The 18,418-nt window shown below is 44.1% G+C and overlaps 4 protein-coding genes across 4 annotated transcripts, besides 6 other annotated features; 2 read left to right on the forward strand and 2 right to left on the reverse strand.

The window, feature by feature from the left end:
* Positions 1-18,418: part of a sequence feature (heterozygous, Esmeraldo-like haplotype) that runs on past the window's edge.
* On the reverse strand, positions 140-12,772 carry Tc00.1047053506401.350 (hypothetical protein, conserved; the record flags this gene model as incomplete). The annotated part of the gene is made up of 1 exon (XM_816193.1): positions 140-12,772. The coding sequence occupies one exon, from the start codon at positions 12,770-12,772 to the stop codon at positions 140-142; it is 12,633 nt and encodes a 4,210-aa protein (XP_821286.1).
* Positions 12,792-12,824: a sequence feature (AT_rich).
* Positions 12,922-12,943: a sequence feature (AT_rich).
* Positions 12,936-13,400, reverse strand: Tc00.1047053506401.360 (hypothetical protein, conserved; the record flags this gene model as incomplete). Its single annotated transcript, XM_816194.1, has 1 exon — positions 12,936-13,400. The coding sequence occupies one exon, from the start codon at positions 13,398-13,400 to the stop codon at positions 12,936-12,938; it is 465 nt and encodes a 154-aa protein (XP_821287.1).
* Positions 13,407-13,458: a microsatellite.
* Positions 13,734-13,761: a microsatellite.
* Positions 13,842-14,939, forward strand: Tc00.1047053506401.370 (hypothetical protein, conserved; the record flags this gene model as incomplete). The annotated part of the gene is made up of 1 exon (XM_816195.1): positions 13,842-14,939. One exon carries the CDS (start codon positions 13,842-13,844, stop codon positions 14,937-14,939), a length of 1,098 nt encoding a protein of 365 aa, XP_821288.1.
* Tc00.1047053506401.380 (surface protease GP63, putative) lies at positions 15,940-17,571 on the forward strand (the record flags this gene model as incomplete). The annotated part of the gene is made up of 1 exon (XM_816196.1): positions 15,940-17,571. The coding sequence occupies one exon, from the start codon at positions 15,940-15,942 to the stop codon at positions 17,569-17,571; it is 1,632 nt and encodes a 543-aa protein (XP_821289.1).
* Positions 17,724-17,766: a microsatellite.

The raw sequence follows: 18,418 nt of genomic DNA on the forward strand, positions 1-18,418 counted from the left end.
CAATGGGAAAAAAAAGAAAGAAAACAATACGTAGCCAGCTCTGTACATTCAAATCATTACATTCTCAGGAAAATAACCGCTATTTATTTATACATATGTAGTTGTGCAACGTACAGTGCACACGTCCGTGTGTTGAAAACTACGAAATCGTCACAAAGAAACTCAGACTGTTGCTGAGTGCAGAAGAAGGCACATCTACTATGGATCTTCGTGTCGACCGCATTAATGAGTCTTCTTCCCCTAACGTCGAGTAACGTCTGATCGAAGATGACTTTCTTCTCTTCAATAGGTTATCAGTTCCCCTCCATATGACATGCAGCGGCATGTCAAGGAGGAGGGGCCACTCAACCTCCCTCCCATTCCCTGTTACTGCAGCAGACGCGCATAATACAGGGAGAGGACACGTCGATCGTATCTCCAATGTTTTGAGGGGGGAACCCGTCGACGTCTCTGTCAAAAACACGACGCTGGCTCGGGCTCCACGAGGTAAGGAAACATCCACTCGTTTTTCGCCCGGAGACACCTCCCACAGCAAATCACCCGACTGTCCTCCCGTATTTGTATTGGAAACCTTTTGAAACCGCACAGCTAAGACAATGTCCTCCTCGTGGTCCTTTTCGTCAACGTCCTTCTTCCACGCAAGATGGGCAGCATCCCAATCCGTGCGATGCAGCACTTCTTGCTCCAGCGTCTCGGAAGGCGCCGCTCCAAAAAGAATAATATCGTCATGCAAGAGACTGTACCGTCTTGACATGACCAACACCATTTCAACACGATTTAATTCATCTAGCTTTCGACTCACCGCCCGCGCCGCAAAGGCATAAAGTAGTAGCCGTGGATGCTGCAGAGCGGGCAACCACACGGTCAGTGTCTCTCCAGGCACCCAACGAGTTAGCTGCCCCATGGCCGCCCGCACACGATAAACGACTGCATTTTGCCCCTTCTCTTGCAACACCGACAGAAGACCCTCCATGTGATCCTTTTCCCAGAGAAAAAGCAACTGAATGAGATCCCTCGACGGGGCTTGATTCAAATCCACTGCATATGCCGTCGGGTCAGATGTGCGCGGATCCAGACCCACGCTATGCTTCAACCTCGTCCACGTGGGTGATTCACAGGTGCCGTAAATAATTTTCTGGAGAGAAGCATCCAGTAGATCGCGGTACGCCACAGCGGATGACTCATCCTCACAAAGGCCAAGAAAGTCTTCATTTGAATTTCGAAGCTCTGCCAAAAACCCCGTCTCTGAAAGCCCAGCCTTTGAGGCTTCTTCAATTGCAATACTCACGCTGAAATTCCTTGCATCTTCCCTGATGCCTCCCTCCGATGTATTCAAGGATGCTCTTTGACTTAGCACCTCACTCACGGCCAATCGGAACCTGCGAGTAGTCATGCGAGCTGCATAGATCCCAAATGCAAATTTGGCAAACGCGTTCTCAAGTAAAGCCTGTTGGGCTTTAGAAGTATCGGGGGAAACAGTATCAGAAAGAGGGGCTCTACTATCTGGCCGGCCTGACAAGCGGAGCGATCGTCCCTTCCTTGATTCAGTCTCCGTGTTGTTCTCTTTTCGCAACCACAAGGCCAAAAGCCGAAGGATGATAGTGAGATCATCCCGGTCAACGGTTGCTTGCCAAAGTGAGGGGAAGGCAACACCAGACCTCTCCTTCGCCCACAGGTCGCGTAGCATAACCTGTCCAGTAACAAGGCCTGTATGTAGTTCAATTGCATTTGCAAGTTTAAAGGTTGACGGCGTGCGATTACCGCTTCGCCGAGAAACACCCTTCTTGTTTTCGCCAAGGCGCAATGAAGCTGGCCCTTCAAGCATGAGCGTCGTCCCTTCCCTCTCCCACGGCGGAAAAATACTTTGGTCCTGCAGGATGGAAAATAAATAAAATCGCGAAAATGACGTGTCGTGTGTCAGAGTGAGGCACCACTCCTCCAGCATATGGATACACGCATTATTTTTCTTCGTTGTGTTGGGTGAGTCAGTTTCTCTGCCTGGAACTCCACACACGACGCAACACAAGAGCACCGGGAAACGCGTTCTACCTCCATTCCTCACCGGCTCCCACACACCATATCGACAGTAGCGTGAGAGATGTGTCGACAAGGACTGGACAAACACCGCCTCATCGGAAGCATCCTCCGGGGGGGTCAACATGGCCAAGATGCAATGACCACGTCCCTGTTGCTCTGGGCGGTCGGAAAAACACACCGAAACCGTCTTCATCAGCTGATCCACCTCTTCCGTAGTAGAAACATGACAAAAGTGATAGGATAAACGCTTTGACTTGAAATATCGCTCGTAATGTTTTACGGTCTGGTTTGCGTTCATCGATACCACGCAGAGTGGAATGCAGGCACTTAAACTCAACCGCAGCCATTCCTCAAGGCAATAAACGTCTGAGGGGGGTTTTTCCATGTAGTCATACAACGGGTTCATCTCACTCAATCCCTCATTATTCGGCTCCTTTATGGAGAATAGAAATGCATTGTAGAGGTGCGATGCTAACGTATCACACGTCGCGTAGTCCAACCTCAACCAGTAATGGAAGAAGCAACGAATAGCATCCTCTCTCCCAGAAATAATGCCCTCTTCCCCCCATCTGTTAAAATCAAGCGTGCTGTTGCTTGACACTGGGAATTGATGCACGACATTTTTGAGGATCGAATCGGAAGATGCCGCGTATACTTCACGCACATATTCTTCAACAATGACATTACTTCCTCGATTCACTAGGCGATCCAGTGCTTTATATTGTTCATTATTAAACACAACTGTCAATGGGGAATATACCTCCCCACGTAGCTGCAGGAGGAGATCGCAGCCAATAATTGCACTGGAGAGAATATACCATGCAAAAATCCCACGGAATTCACACGGCCAGCCGCATCCCAGCACTTGTATAACTCTCTCAACAAAATTTATCGTGGCATAGAATTCCTTGTGTGCTTCTGGAAGAGCATCAAAAGTGTGTGGTGATATCCGTGATTGATAGGGTCGCAATAACTCTTTTGCACCTATGATAAATGGCTCCAGCTTACGTGGTTCCCAGTGCCTACCAAGAATACTCTCCTCAATCACTCTTATTGCACTCTCCACAGAATAGATACCCTGCTTAAGATATTTCCATGTGTCCTTTAATTGCCTCATGACATTCTCTTGATTCGATTTAAGACGCAACACGCGCCCATGGCAATTGCTGAGATCTTTAATGAGTACGTCAAGACGTGCAAGTTTACTGTTATCGGGCCCCGTTAATGTATCAAGATCCTCGCACAGCAGTGCACTCGCTTCATGTAGAGCCTCATTGAAGGTCTCAATGGGATTTCCGTCCTCGACTGACAAATCCCCAAAGTACTTTTTCCCCACATCTTCTCTGGTTATAGGACTCTGTAGCAGAGTTGTCTGTACACAATGTTTCACATCTAATTTGAGGTGAAAATTCGTGACATTCATGAAACGCGAGGTTATACCGCCCCATTTTTCAAATGGAACAATGGATGAAGAAACGCACACCACGTAAAAGGTTGACTTTACATCCACAGTTTCTCCATACAGAGCGACCCTTGTCGATTTCTGGTGCATTATTGCCTCCCGTAGGGTTGGCTGAAGCAACAACAAGGGACGCAGTTCATGCAACACAAATGCGACAGAGGCATCGCAGATCAACAATCCATCCCCTGTCCTTGCCGCATCGAGTAAACTCTCTTTAAAACCTTTGCTCAACGCAGATGCCACAGTACATCCACCACACATGATGCTAAGGATTTGTTTCAACATACCCTCGAAAGCCGGACTCGCACCACCAAAAAATGGCCAGTGAAAGTACACCCGTTGTAGTAACGCACCCAAGCAGAGAAGTTCATAGGTGGAACAAGTGGAAAGCAAAGCACTGTTTGTAACGTTGTTTACGCTCGGAAACAGCGATGAGACAATGGGATCATCAAGTTCTTCCGGTGCCGCGATTCCCCAGCCATTCAGGCGTGACTGCAGCTGACGAAAGCGTAATACCTGTTGCTCCTTTGGGAGCATGGCAAAAAGTGCCCGGTGGGCAGCCACCATGATAACAGCCCCCTCGCCTTTTTTCTCTAATGCTTCTCTTGTGGCTGTGTCTTCCGAAGGATGAAAGGGAATAAATCTATCCACAATGTCAGAAAGCAACGCCAGAGCGCTTTGACGCCTACCACTATCATTTTTCACTGCATCCATTTCCTCAGAGCGTTTCAACAGTTGTTTCACCTCTGCACGGTCCTTTTCCAGCTTTTTCAAAACTTCACTTGCTCGCGAATCAAACGCATCCACCTTGCTTAAATAGTATGAATGTTCTAGACGTATCTTACTCAGTCTTTCATTTTTCCCTCTCACAATCTCTCCAAGACGCGCCGCCTCCATAAGAGTACCAACGTATTCTGCCATTGCACTTGCAAACGGGGAAAGTTCACTGTAACGTACTTCACGCAAAGATGTATGAAGTTCTGAAAGGGACTCATATTTGATTTTACAAGGAGACACCGCCAACAATCTTGAAATAAATTTTGGGGAAGTGATGATGGATTTACCGCTATCCCATACCTCTCTTAAACTCCCTCCAGGTAGTTCCTCGCCAATAATCTTGCAAACCGCCTTCATCAGCAACGCTCCTTTTGTGGAAGGGAGCAAATTACCAAATTGTTTAATCTGCGAGATTCTTGTAGCTGCTATACGAGATCCCAGGGTGGAGAGCATGATAGCCACTTTTCCAGTTTGTGTTTGAATGGTTTCTTCCTCGCTCATGATAAGCATTTCTGTTTTAACGGCTTCCTTACGGAAATTTGTTGAGGCACTTTCATGATGTTGCAGAAGCTTTTCCCTACGCTGCAAACGAGCCAGGAGCGTTTTCATTTGTTGCTGAATCGCTATTTTTGCCGAATCTGTTTTATTATCAATATCTTCCTTGTATACCTTCATCTTGGCACTGATGGCAGCCGGTAATTGGGTGATATGCCGTGACTGAGCAGAATCACATCGAAGTCTCTCAAGGAATTGGCAAAGTCGCTTTGTCTCAAAACAAAACTCTAGTAGTTGTTCTAATTCAAGGTTAAGCTCTGTCTTCATGACATTGAAAACGTCACATAAAAGATGTGTAAGGCGATGCCCAGCTAAATTCAAAGAGCCCGGTGACATCGGTAGGGCGCTGGGACCAAGCTTACCACCCCTTAGTACAGCTTCATACATCGGTTGGCAATTCTTTTCTTCAGCTTCTATAAGTCCATTCACCAGTTCCGACAACATCTCCGGTGCGCGCAATGACAACGGTATCACATAAGAAATTAAGCGAATTGTACTTCTTAAATGATTCAGTTCCTTATAACTCAATACGTGTGTCACCATACTCAAACGGTTGCAGATACGCTGTTTTAGCTCGCCATACTCGGCCATGGTTAAGCCACTAAAATTCCGACGCATGCCTCGCCTTCCGTACAGAAGAAATAATAAATCTTCGCACGTAAAGAGTTGCGTTACATCACCACCACGCAGAATCGCATCCAGCGTGCCCATTGGCCATGCAAGCCCCAAGACACTGTTAGGCACAAACACAACTAATCTGCCATCATTTCTGCACGTTTGTTGTATAATATGAATAAGATCATTTTTAAACTGCTCATTCGCATCAGGTCCAACGTAATTTTCACGAAGGAAGGCCACATGAATACGCAACGAAAACCCCCATACACGTAGGGCTCGACGGATACCGTTATCATATCGTCCAATAAGCGCCACGTGAGTCTGTGGTTGCCGAAGGTATTGATGAAGAGCTGAGATCAGTATTGACAGCCAATGCGAGACGTAATTTATCTGTGAGAGACGTGGGGCCATCGTACCGGCGGGTAAACCTGCAGGCGGTCTATGTTGTGATGGAGGAATTGGAGAAAAAATAATACTGCTACGGGAGTCAATATTAAGCGGCTCCTCAATCACGTTAGACAGCAATGCCGTTTCATACGCCCGCATCCAAACTTGAACCTTCCCGCTGGTGCAGGGTGGAAGATCCGTACCGTCATTTTCCTCCATTTCAATATCGTCTTGAACGGTATCGAAGCGGACGGGACCTGGTGTAAAACAATTTCTCAAGCACATGTTAGCTGAGAGCTCTAGTTCTTCTTTAAACTGCTTTTTTTCCTCCTCGTATTCAATCATATTTGCATAAAAGGCATATACAAAGTTAAAAATAACCGTTGCCGCCCCAGCATCATCCCATGAGTTCGAAAGAAATCGCAAGGCTTTATCGGATACCTTTAAAAAGTGGTGCATAAACGAGATACAAACACCATGTGTCATTTGAAACCCGGAAATGCTACAACACTCATATTCTTGAAGCACACTCTCATTGTCGTTATTTCCTAATAAGGTGGCAGTCGTGTCCTCGCTTGCCCGTTCCCCACGCAGCTTGATGGGCATCAGCCTTAGTGCAATGGAATGTGCAGCAACAAGAAATGTGACTATATCCTTCGAAACATTTAACCCACGCCGTTTCACACATACAACATCAAAAAGTTTTTGCAGAGATCCTATAATCTCAGAATCTTCAAGCTCTGGTAGTCGCACTCGCACAACAGCATTTTCCACTTCCACTTCATACGATGGCCCTGGCGTCGACGCCCCAGCGCAAACAACATCGGCGATGGGAACATATCCAAGAGACGGTGACAATATAGCGGAAAAGCGATCAATAAAAGAAAAAAGATGCATCACCTGTGAAAACCGTCCTTCTCCAGGAAGGTTCACATCATCTACAGATAGCACTAGCTTCCGTCCAATAGATGGCCCATATATTTTGGACTGACGCAACGTCATGTTCCGCATTAATGCCTCATTTATCTCAACAGCTCGGCATGCGGTGCTGTTACACACCAGCTGATGCACCCACCCCTCGTTGCTTCGCATTTGACGCAATATGGTGGATTTACCCTGTCCATTCTCTCCAGTAATTAACACTGACTGACCGGCATCAATCAAATATTCCAAAGCGGTTAGGGTTGTCTCACGAGAAGGAAATGGGAAAAACTGCGACCATGTACGCTGATTAATATCCACGCCATCCCATTTCCGGCTCCACATGGATGCAAATCCTGCCTCAGATGTTGCTGTTTTCGCTTTGTCCATCTTCTTCCACCCAACGGGCGTCGCAATGTAATGCAAAATATCGTCCTCAGTTGACGGCAACACATCTTCCGTAAAACCAATTTCTTTAGCTATTCTATTTAGTTTCAACTGAGACTTTTCGAGAGCTACCCGTAACACATGACGCTCTTTTTCATGTAGATGCAATCCTAGAGACCAGGTGGTTGCAAACACGGCGCACTGCAAGGCAAATGCCTGATCACTAATCCACTCTTCACGACTCACACAACGTGATTTGGCATAAACGTACCATCTTTTATACAGCTGAGAACATCTAGAAGCGACAGCGAACAAATTTACATACGATGCAGACGTCCGATTGGGCACGTGACGCGTGTCAAGGATGTGGTCAATCAGGGTTACCATAACAGGGTAAGCAACACCCGTATAATAACTCGGTACAGTGCTAAGAAGTTCTTTAAGGAACTTCTTCCAACGAGTGGGTTCCGGTAAAGCAAAAATTGCAAATTCAACCATCACACGTGGGTTGGCAGCGTTAAGCTCAGAAGCCACCGCAATGAGACGCACACTCTCCCCTTTAATAAAAGCTGCTCCCGAATGGGGGCGAATCCTCACAAAAGCTGGAGTGTCAAAAATAATGGATGTTTGCAAAAAATTCGCGTTCTCAATAACAACAACATGGTTTACCAACGGGTCCCACTGTTTGGCTAGGGAACTAAGCAATCCTGGTTGACACGCGTCACCATAGATTTCTGCACAACTCATCAAGCGGAAGGAAATCACGACGTGGTGTAATTCGCCTATCCAACCTTTCCAAAGCTTTGTCTTCCCAGAGTAGGCTGGTCCTAACAACACCACATTGGAATTAGAATTCATGAAGCGAGTGAACCGATCCAAGATAGCCTCATATTCTGAAGAAGCTTTCAATTGGCTCAATGCATCATCCCAGAAATCCTGTGAAACACCAAGTGTGTGTAGCATATTCCACTCCAAAAGATTTTGTAAACGTTCATTGGTACGAACTGCCTGCCAAAATTGATTCAAGAACGAGGTACAGAGATTTTCTGCAACTGGTACCTTGTTAAACTCAATAGTATCACGTATTACAGTAAGTAAATTTTTAACGGTAAAAATCACAGGTGATACCTCAATCAGTTGTGCGTACATCAAAGCCAGCCTTTGACCCACTGTCATCCACCCAGAAACCCCAAGCCTATAAAGTGCACCTTGGGCAACCACAGTGAGGTCTACGGGCATTATGTAAATAGGACGAAACGCAAAAGAAAGGCCCGTTGGAATTTTGTCAGTACTTGGTGCCGTGAAAACAATTTGAAAGCAAGGGTCCCTTTGCACGTACTGTGTTGTATCGTTTATTTCAACCCCAATTTTATCAAATCCGCCATCGCACAGCTGCTTTCCTGATTGACATGCAGTCTCAATGCTTCGAAAAAGATTGCTAAAGGGTAAAATAAGGGGTTTCTCAAGAATGTCTATATCTTTTAAGCAAAATACAGCCCCTATAGCCAACGCACCACGCAAATCTCGTACGATCCCTTCCAAAGTAAGCGCTGGGTGACACTGAAGACACCACCAAAAACGACCCAAGTATTCTGCACAATATTGTAGCGTAGAGGCCCTTTCTGGATTCCCAATAATAATCGGGAAAGATGATGCCGCAAAAGATAAAAAAATGGTGTACAATCCCCCTTCAATATATTCAGGAGTTAACACGGGAAGCGTGTAGTTTCCTAGAAATTCCATACCATATGGAAGACGAAGCCCTAATGTTTGTATAAAAATTTTATCATTCTCCATGAAAGTTCTTAACATGGCCGTTTTGTCAAGATCTTCTTTTGTCTGGATACCCGCTTTTAGAGCCATTTGAATTTCTCGTCTAAAACACAAAAGAAAGACAATGACACTAGAAACAATCCGTCGTTCCCCACTTTCCATATGTGCACCAGCAATTCTTATATACTCTTCTGTAAGATCCCTTAAACGCCTTGCATAAGCGTTAATACCCATACTACCTGCAAGCGATAAAGCCTCATGTAAATCTCGGTTATGAATAACCCGAAGAGCTACATCAATTATTTGTACACAAGAACCACGTAACCAAGTCATGGAATCAACATAATAGTGGCTTTCAACACAAGCACGTAATTCATGAAGCAAGGAAGAACGCAATGTCCTTTCAAAAGACTTCATCCATCTATCAACAGGAACTGCAGATAATTGAATTGGAACTTCTGCCTTAAGTGTTGCACCGTCTGCAGCAATGAATGTGGTAACCGAATTTCCCTCAACTCCAACGTCACACACACGACTATACATTTTCGAAAGTAATTGTTTCAATTTTGTGTTATTGACTACAGAAAGAAAAGAAATCAGCTCTCTGTCACTCAAAAAATAAAACCTTGGAAAGGCCTCTCTTTTTGCGTCTAATAAGCCCATTACCACTTTTCGAATATCACCTAGAATAGTAGATGCTAAAGTAAGTTGCTCCTGTATATTCTCCTGTATCATGGCGGTAAAAAGAGTATATTGAGTTTTTTGTAAACCCGCGTACAAAATGCTGAAAATACCATTTATTGATCCTACTTTCTCTCGCAAAAACTTCCATTCGCGTGATTCAACTGCAGGGATTTCCCCATCACTTATTGCCTCAAGAGTCATGCCAAAATACATAACTTCTATCCATTCGTATTCAATTTCATTCCAATTTGATAAAGTGCATCGCATTTTTTCAACAGCGGCCTCCCATTCATTAATGGAATTAATTACATAATGGCTCACTGAAACATGCTCGCGTAGCACTCTTAAGTCAAGCAAAAAAGTTTCTAATTGAGAAGATATAGAATCCCTACATAAAGGAGACAAAGCAAAAACTTCCTCAGTTCCCTCAATAATCTCAAATATAAAACGAGTCCTTTTTGCTTCACTTTTCATACGCTCCAAAGATGCTTCAGTTTCAAAATCGACAATAGCCGGATCCACCACCTGCTTCAGCTCATAAAAGTGATCCTGAATCCTAGATTCTAGTAGTTTCTGTAGTGTAACATTAGAGTCTATTTGTAAGTTGGTATTAGGATCCTTTCCAAGAATCCGCGATATTTCTTTCCAGTGATTTTTTCGAAGTCCTGGTGCTGTAACACACATAAGAATCCCTTCCAAACATTCAAAATCATTTAATACTTGTTCTTGTTGACGACCAAGCCTCACCAATCCCGGATATGCCCGAAGGTTACGTGTGGAAAAGTGAAGAAGACGTCGACAGCGTTGTACGTGATCGATCATTTGTGTGGCATTAAGTGTGCTAATGGGAATATTGTAATAGTCCCGAACTGTAGTTGAATCAAAAATAGCGCCCCAAAATTGTTCCAAAACTTCAAAGGTCCTTACTATAGGAAAAAAGTCCTCAAAAGAATCAACTTGATCAATTCCCAAAGATTGTTCACAATATGAGATGTATTCAATTCCCTTAGAAACTTTATCAACAATAGCACGGAGTTCCTCGCAAGTTTGAGCGGCTATATCACATACTTCAAGATTAAATAAACCCAGTAGCTCCTGTACACCATCACTTATAGTTGTCACCTGGACCCTTGTAGAAGTTCGAAATTCGCCCAATTTCTCTATGATAGATGGCTTACTTTTAGTACATATTTCTTTGGATCTTAAAACCAGTTGCATCATTTCGTTTGGGCACCGCATCAAATCCAATGCTGCAGCATAAAGTTGCGTATACACAGAGACCTGAAGAGTCTCTAAGCAATCAAACCATCCTATCACTCGATTACAGTCTTTCATTTTAACCTCATTTGACCGGGATTCAGCAACAATAATTTCACAAGAAATTTCTTCCAATTCCTCGACAGTCTTTGGCTCTTTATTTAAACACGCGTTGTAAAAACGGCATCTCTCTATCGTTGCTGTTATGTATGAGTGAATGTCACTTTGTATTGTAGTTAAATAGTTTTCCAAATACCTTGTCCAGTGTTCCACATACCATTTTTTCACCTCAGTACAATTAATAGCAATACATCCAGAAAACACAAAATCTGGAGAAGTATTTGTAATTTTCAAAATGCTTTCACGAAGCAAACGAACCCGATCTTCTATAACTGCCTCTTTGGCCCGAGTAAAGTAAGCCCCATTTGTTGGCGGTAGAGTTGAAAAACATGAATATTCTCTTATTAATTCATCGATTTTGGACCCTGCAACATCAAGATAATTAATTAATGCACCTTTTAAAGGTAATTCTTCCGCATCAAACGAGTTTAACGTGCGTCTTTCAAAGTCGAGTGTTCGCATAATGATGACCTCTGGAATTGGAAGATTATTAAAGCTATCAACGAGCTCATCCAAAAGATCAGCAAGACCAAAGCGTAACAAGGCAAAAGAAGGTGAACATGGCAAACCAGAGTCACCAACAGTAAGGTTTATCTCAAGAAGAGGAATTTTCCGAGCTTTTGAAGGCGATATGATGCCCTCTCCAACAGCAGCAAAAAAATGAACCAAATCCTTCAGTGCCTCAAAAATAAGAGTTCGGATTCGGTTCACAAGGAAAACACGCACTGCCAAGAATACGCGTCCCAAATCACTCTTTCTCAAGGTGTTTGAATCCAATGAAGCAAATTGTATCAATCCCAAATTTCCTGTAAATAAAAGCATTTCTAACTGAGTATAAAACTCAATTCTTATCCGAGTAAAAGCAGCTCGCATCGAACATCCAAGATTAGCTAAAAATGCATCAGCATTTGTTCTCCAATGATTCGTGTTAATATCAAATATAGCCAGTCTACCAAATCGATTTACCCATAACTCTTGAAGGCCTGAAAAAAACTGATGGGTTTTCCTGCTCCATGGTAACGATTCTCCCAAGTAGGAAATTGATGATTTGAAACGCAACGCTAGTTCAAAACGAAAATCATCAGTTTTCCCTTTCCCATTAGAAGTCAAACAGTCGTTGTCTGGCTCACTTAAGCATAGAGGGGATACAATTCGACGGAATAGCAAATTCCGATTCATGTATTGATACATAAAATGACCACAGGCTCTGAGGTAAAGCCTCTTGATCTCACAGACTATTTCTTCAACAAGACCACTGTATTCTTCAGATACACCTTGGGTTGATAAAACAACGATGCGTCGTAGGCTTTCTCTCTCATGAACTAATTGATTTTCTGCAATTCTCTCATAAAAATCAATAAAAAGCGAAGTGCGCAAATCCCGGTCAAATTTAGATGACATCGTCCCCTTTAGTTCGCAAGTCTCAGTGGGAACTCTCAGAACGTGTCGTTTTAAATCGGATACTTTTTTTTGAAAATAAACTCCCTTTCCATTGAAACGAAATGTCCCAACATAAGGTGAATAGTGGGCTCCCATTCTAGAACTGGGTGTTGAGGGACCACAATGCCATAAACAAATAGGAGCAAAAGACTGACTTTCTCGAAATTCGGGAAACTGAACTGACTCTGTTAGACCAGTATAGTCCGGTGGAAACCCTACCGAACAAAATTCAAAAGTCACGCCATGTTCCACATCCGAGACAATTTTGAGAAAGGGCCTAGGAATTCCATCCAAAAAATGTGCGATAACCCTTTCAAAACGAAGAGAAACGCTATTCTCATGCTGTAGGTCCATTATACTTTACTACCATCCCTATTATTATTATTTTTTTAAAAAATGATAAATACTAAGATAAAGGACAAAAGTAGTTCAGTTAGCAAACTTTTACTTAATTATTGTCATCCTATATCTCCTACCAAAAGGTTCATTAAAAAATCCCAAAGTTTTATAAAATAAATTATATTTCCCTAAGTTTTTTGAAATCAAACCGATATTCTGCGCCTTGTTTTAATTGATCTGTTACAAATTGTAACCATGCAAGCTGCGCAATACCCACTTCACAGTGGTGTGCATTGATGCGCTTCAGCTCATATTCATAATCCTCCATCATATTACAAATCCGATTTCTCATCAGCATACCGCGACACGTGAAGATCACACCATAAAGTGCAACACCCATGCTTATAGCCGGTGGCAAAGGTCTAGCGTAGTACATGCTATTTTTGAAGATGTGACGGGGTCCCCAAAATTTAAACATCAACATCACACTTGAAGCGGAAAAAGTCACGCAACCAATAAAATAATGCCAGGCATGTCTGTGATGTCGAGCCAACACCTCTATACGGTCGGAAACAAGCTGGCGTTGTACACGAGCAATCTCGTAAACGTAACGAGAGAACTCTTCCTTTTGATCTAAGGGCATCCCTACAGCAAAGCAACAAACATATCAAACAAATAAAATAACAAACACAACAAAAAAAGGCACCCGATCCAAAGACGCAGACGCAGAAAGAAATAAAAGGCAAGCACCGCCTCCGCGCAAACACCCTCCCGACCGCCAACCGGCCGCCACCCCAAGACGGGGACGCCAACGCCGCGAGGAAAAATGGAAAAAAGACGCCGGCCTCTCTCGCAAAGGCCGCGGTGGCGCGCGTGTCGGCGGCCGGATGCTGCTGGGGCCCTGTTCCCGCGCGTGGCGGCCGGTTGTTCTCTTTTTTTTTTTTGTTTTGTTTAGTTTTTGTTGGTGTTCTTGCAGTTTTTTTTTTTTTTTTTTTTTTTTTTTTCACCGTTGGTGGGAAGCGCTTTTGGAGAGTGGATCTCGAAAAGGAAAGCCTTGAAAACAAATATATTTTGACAGGGCAAAATGCCGGTTATCCACCCGCCTCCACCGCCACCCGCAAGGCGGCACCGCCGACCATTCATGACGTCATTCATTGCAGACGTGCTCCCTTTTTTGCCCGCGAGAGATGTACTTGTTTGTGCCGGTGTCTGCCGAGTTTGGAGGGAAGAAGCCAATTCGCTTTCACTTTGGAGAGAGTTTCTCACAAACGACCCAGCCACCGCGATGCATGCTTATCGCCGGCTGACGCTTCATGCAATTCAGAAAATCGTATTGCAGAGGGCTTCGATACCTGGGATTGGAAAAAAATATTTAGAGTTTGTCTCCACTGCCGATAGAGATGGAAGTTTAAACCGTTTGGAGCATACATCGGAAGCAGGACCGAGATTTATTTCAGAAAACGACTTCAGAAAAGATTGTGGCGTTCGGGGATTTTCTTTTGGATTGCCATTTTTACAAATAGAGCATAAAGAGATAGCTGAGACAAACCCTTGTAATGGAGCAATTGACTTGAGCTTTAGAAAAAGAGCTGGTTCAACGATGAAGGTGATGGAATCCCTTCAATTGCAAATGATGTTATTGAAGGAACATATTTCCAAGTCCACACATGTTCTAGATGCTCTCCGTCAGCAGTTGCCAACTAGGGATGCTGTTTTACTTCATGAAGAATGTTTTAGAAAATGGAAAAGGCTCAAAATATTTGAAGAATTGGTCGTAAATTCACTTTATTCAAGCATGGAAGGCTCACCTCCTGGTGGAAGGGTTCGAAACTTTGTACAGGCTGAAATGTTGGCCATTAGTAAGGTGGGCTCCCCATTTTATTTGAAGTGGTGCCGCTTTAAAAATGTCCTTCCATTAAATGATGTTTACTATAACTACGTGGACTTTTTGTATTCATATGGTCCTGGTAGGTTGTATAATTTAAATTTCTCACTTTTCGAGGAAACTGAGGGAAAAAAACTGATTCGTTATTTTTCGGCACTCCAAAATACTGTTAACGACATCATTAGGCAAAAGCATGATGAGTCGAAAAACATTTCTTGGGATTGTCTTCTTCAACGCTTGGAAGAAAAATGGGATGTGTATAACACTGATGCTGTGCGGGAATCCAATGGGAATTGAAGCGGTTGGGAACTCACTGTTGGTGTATGCGCCCATTGAATTTGTTTTTGCTTTTGGGATATTCCCGAAATTTTAATTTTTTCTGATCAATTTGCTGCCATGAGGTCTCATGTTTTATTCACGGACGCAGAAGGGAGTCTATCATTTGAAGATTTGATTTATGCGCTGTGAAGAATTTGAAGAATGCCCTTTACTAGCATAACAAAGAACTTTTTTAGGTGTAAGCTCGAAATGAATCTATCATTATAAAAGGAATTGAAGTATTGTAGATTTTGGAAAAACTGAAATGACAAATGAAATAGAGGCTCCGATTGCTTATAAACTAAACAATCAGGAGGGAAATAACGGGATTTACGTTTACTTGCTCCAGAAATGATGAAAATGCATCTCGTATATATGGTAAAGTACAGCCAATCAAGAAAAGGTGATGTTAAATATATGTATTACAAACAGAATTTGATTAGTAATTTAAGAACGAAGATGCCATCCCACCTACAGAATATGAAAGAGAGAAAAAAAAATTATTGTTGCTATTATTTCTTCTTGTTATTTGATGTCCATGGAACCGACACCGGCCACCATAGAACACTATTGCCATCCTAAGTGAAATTATTCAGAAAAATGACCGTATCGCCGAAAGAAGGCGTACAGACCACGATAACTTTTATTTACTGTGATTTCATTAGCGGGGAAAAAAAAGGTGAAGAGGCGGAATGCCGTCAATGGATTGGAGTGAACTTCCCGATCAACAGCAGTGAAACAAATGGACGGGCGCTCACGAAGGTAACCCCATTTATTGTGGGAAAAAGCCGAGATAATTTCGTAATATTGTATTCAATGTGTATTTCAGCAGTTACCATAACTCACTGATGCCGTATTTTATTGAGACTGCACCAGTTACTCAATCCATTCATTTCTTCTCTCAAGGTAAGCCAATTGACAAGCATACAAACAGCTAAAGTGCACTGTGAAAGACCCAAAAGAAAAAACACACACAAGGATGCGTCACACTCTGCTATTCCAGGTGCTGCTGCTCTGCTGCGTCTCTGGTTCTGTTGCCGTCGCTGAGCATCACTGCATCTCCGAAGAAATTGAAAACAAGGTTGGCCTCCGGACGACAGCAGTGGTGCTAGAGCTGCCAACTCGGGAAAGTGGCATGATGCGGGCGCTGACTGCCTCGGCTCCCGAATGGGCGCCCATCCGCTTTCAAGTCTTCACGGAGGATCTGAACGATCCCTCAAAACACTGCACCGCTGAGAAGCAGTTTCGTCCAGACTTTACTGGGGGAACTCTTGAGTGTAATAAAAGGGATATTTTGACGAAGGAAAAAAGATCCATCATATTAAACTCCCTTCTTCCCCGAGCGTTCGGAATGCACACGGATCGTCTACTTGTTAAGCCTCTCACGGGCAGGGTTATTGTACCAAGGTACTCGTCAGGTATATGCGCGCAGTTTAAAATACCCAGCTCCCACCACACAGAGGGTGTGAGCGGTGCGGACATGTACTTGTATGTCTCCGCTGGCCCGACACAGGGTTCCACACTTGCGTGGGCTACTGCATGCTCTCAATTAACCGATGGACGCCCTGTTGTCGGAGTGGTGAATTATGGCCCGAGCTCTGTCACTGATTCGGAGAACAGTGTTCGTGTTTCAGTGCATGAGGTTGCACATGCTATTGGGTTTGCTGTGTGGTTACTGAATGAACGCAATATGTTGAAAGAGGTTTTGGATGTACGCGGCAAAGCAAAGGTACTGCAGGTGTCGTCACCCAAGACGGTGGAGAAGACTCGCGAGCACTTCAACTGCGTGAATGCTACCGGCATGGAGCTGGAGGATGAGGGTGGGGAAGGAACAGCATTGTCGCATTGGGAGAGACGCAACGCAAAGGACGAGCTGATGGCTGGTATTTCCGGAATCGGTTACTACACGTCCCTGACAATGGCTGCTTTGGAGGACACCGGGTTTTACAAGGCCAATTGGGGAATGGAGGAACCGATGTCATGGGGCAACAACTCCGGCTGCGCGCTGCTGACAGAGAAATGCCTGATAAATGGCGTCACCCAGTATCCAGAGATGTTTTGCACCGCTGAAACGGGTCTTCTTTCATGCACATCGGATCGTCTGGCGCTGGGGTACTGTACAATCCATCTCTACAAAGCCGAACTTCCCCCACAATATCAGTACTTTTCGAATCTCAAACTTGGCGGTTCGGCCTCCTCCTTAATGGACTTATGCCCTTACGTTCAACCGTATTCCAACACTCGGTGCAGCAATGGGGAAGCAAGCGTCATGCATGGGAGCCGCGTTGGCCCGAGATCAAAGTGCTTAAAGGGGGATGGGCTTTTCGATTTCATGGGTCGTATTGGTGACGTGTGCGCTGAGGTGTCGTGTGAAAAGGGTGAGGTGAGCGTGCGGTACCTTGGAGATGATACATGGCGCCAGTGCCCAGAGGGCAGCAGTATTACACCAACTGGGTTGTTCACTGGAGGAAAGATTTTGTGTCCAAAGTACGACGATGTGTGTATTATCTTTGATCCACTCAGGGGAAGCGGAGACGTGAGCTGTTTGTTGCCAGTTTTTCCATCAACTTCAGTGATTTTACTGGTTCTTATTTTTATATCAATGTATTGATGATACTGTGAAAAAACGCGTTTTGTACCCGTCAAATTGGGAATGTGCCAATTTTTGGTCAATATTTTTAATTTGTCTTCTTTGATTAATTTAAATTCCCTTTGGAGCCATATAACTCCAATCTGCAAGAGATGTTTTGGTAATTTACACAGATGTATATATATATATATATATATATATATATATATACATGTACACCCCGAAGCACCCCCTTATTTATTTATTTTTTTACGTGCTATTCAACGCAGGCCAAATTATTGTTTTTCAAAATAGACTTGGACCGCACGACAAAAATGCAAATGAAGCGGTGTGTGAAGCAACATTGAGTGGAAAGAAGCCATTCGCATTGTTGGAGCCCAGTTTTTGTTGTTGTTTTTTTTTTCTTGATTTTTATTTCATGTTTACTTTGAAAGCCTGCGAGAGGAATGTTGCGTGCTACGATTTGCCGGGGGAATCCCCAACACTAATCTTTTCTTCTCTCCTATTTGCCATTTGTGAGGCTTAGCACAAAGCATATTTATTCAGGGGAAATTTTTGGATCGGACGGTGTCCACGAGACACGCCCCGCGCCCACGCTCTGCGGTGGGGCGGCCACCGGCGCAACTGGGCGTTTCAGGCTGTCGTGCCACTGAGTGGTCCAACGGCACTTTCTCCACTTTGTCTTCGCCCAGCGACTAGCCCGCCATTGAGCCACCACGTGGGCGGCGTTCTCGCCATTAGCGGGCGGCGAACTCGTTGCAAGGCGGGGCCAGGACAACGGCATGAATTGCACCTCGTTGCGACACTCTGTGGCTGTCACCACCGCGCCGAGGAACCCTGAGTCCATTCGAGCCTCTTTGAGGAGAAG

This window comes from Trypanosoma cruzi, genomic scaffold (genome assembly GCF_000209065.1).
Source record: "Trypanosoma cruzi strain CL Brener 1047053516921 genomic scaffold, whole genome shotgun sequence".
NCBI classification, from domain to species: Eukaryota; Euglenozoa; class Kinetoplastea; order Trypanosomatida; family Trypanosomatidae; genus Trypanosoma; species Trypanosoma cruzi.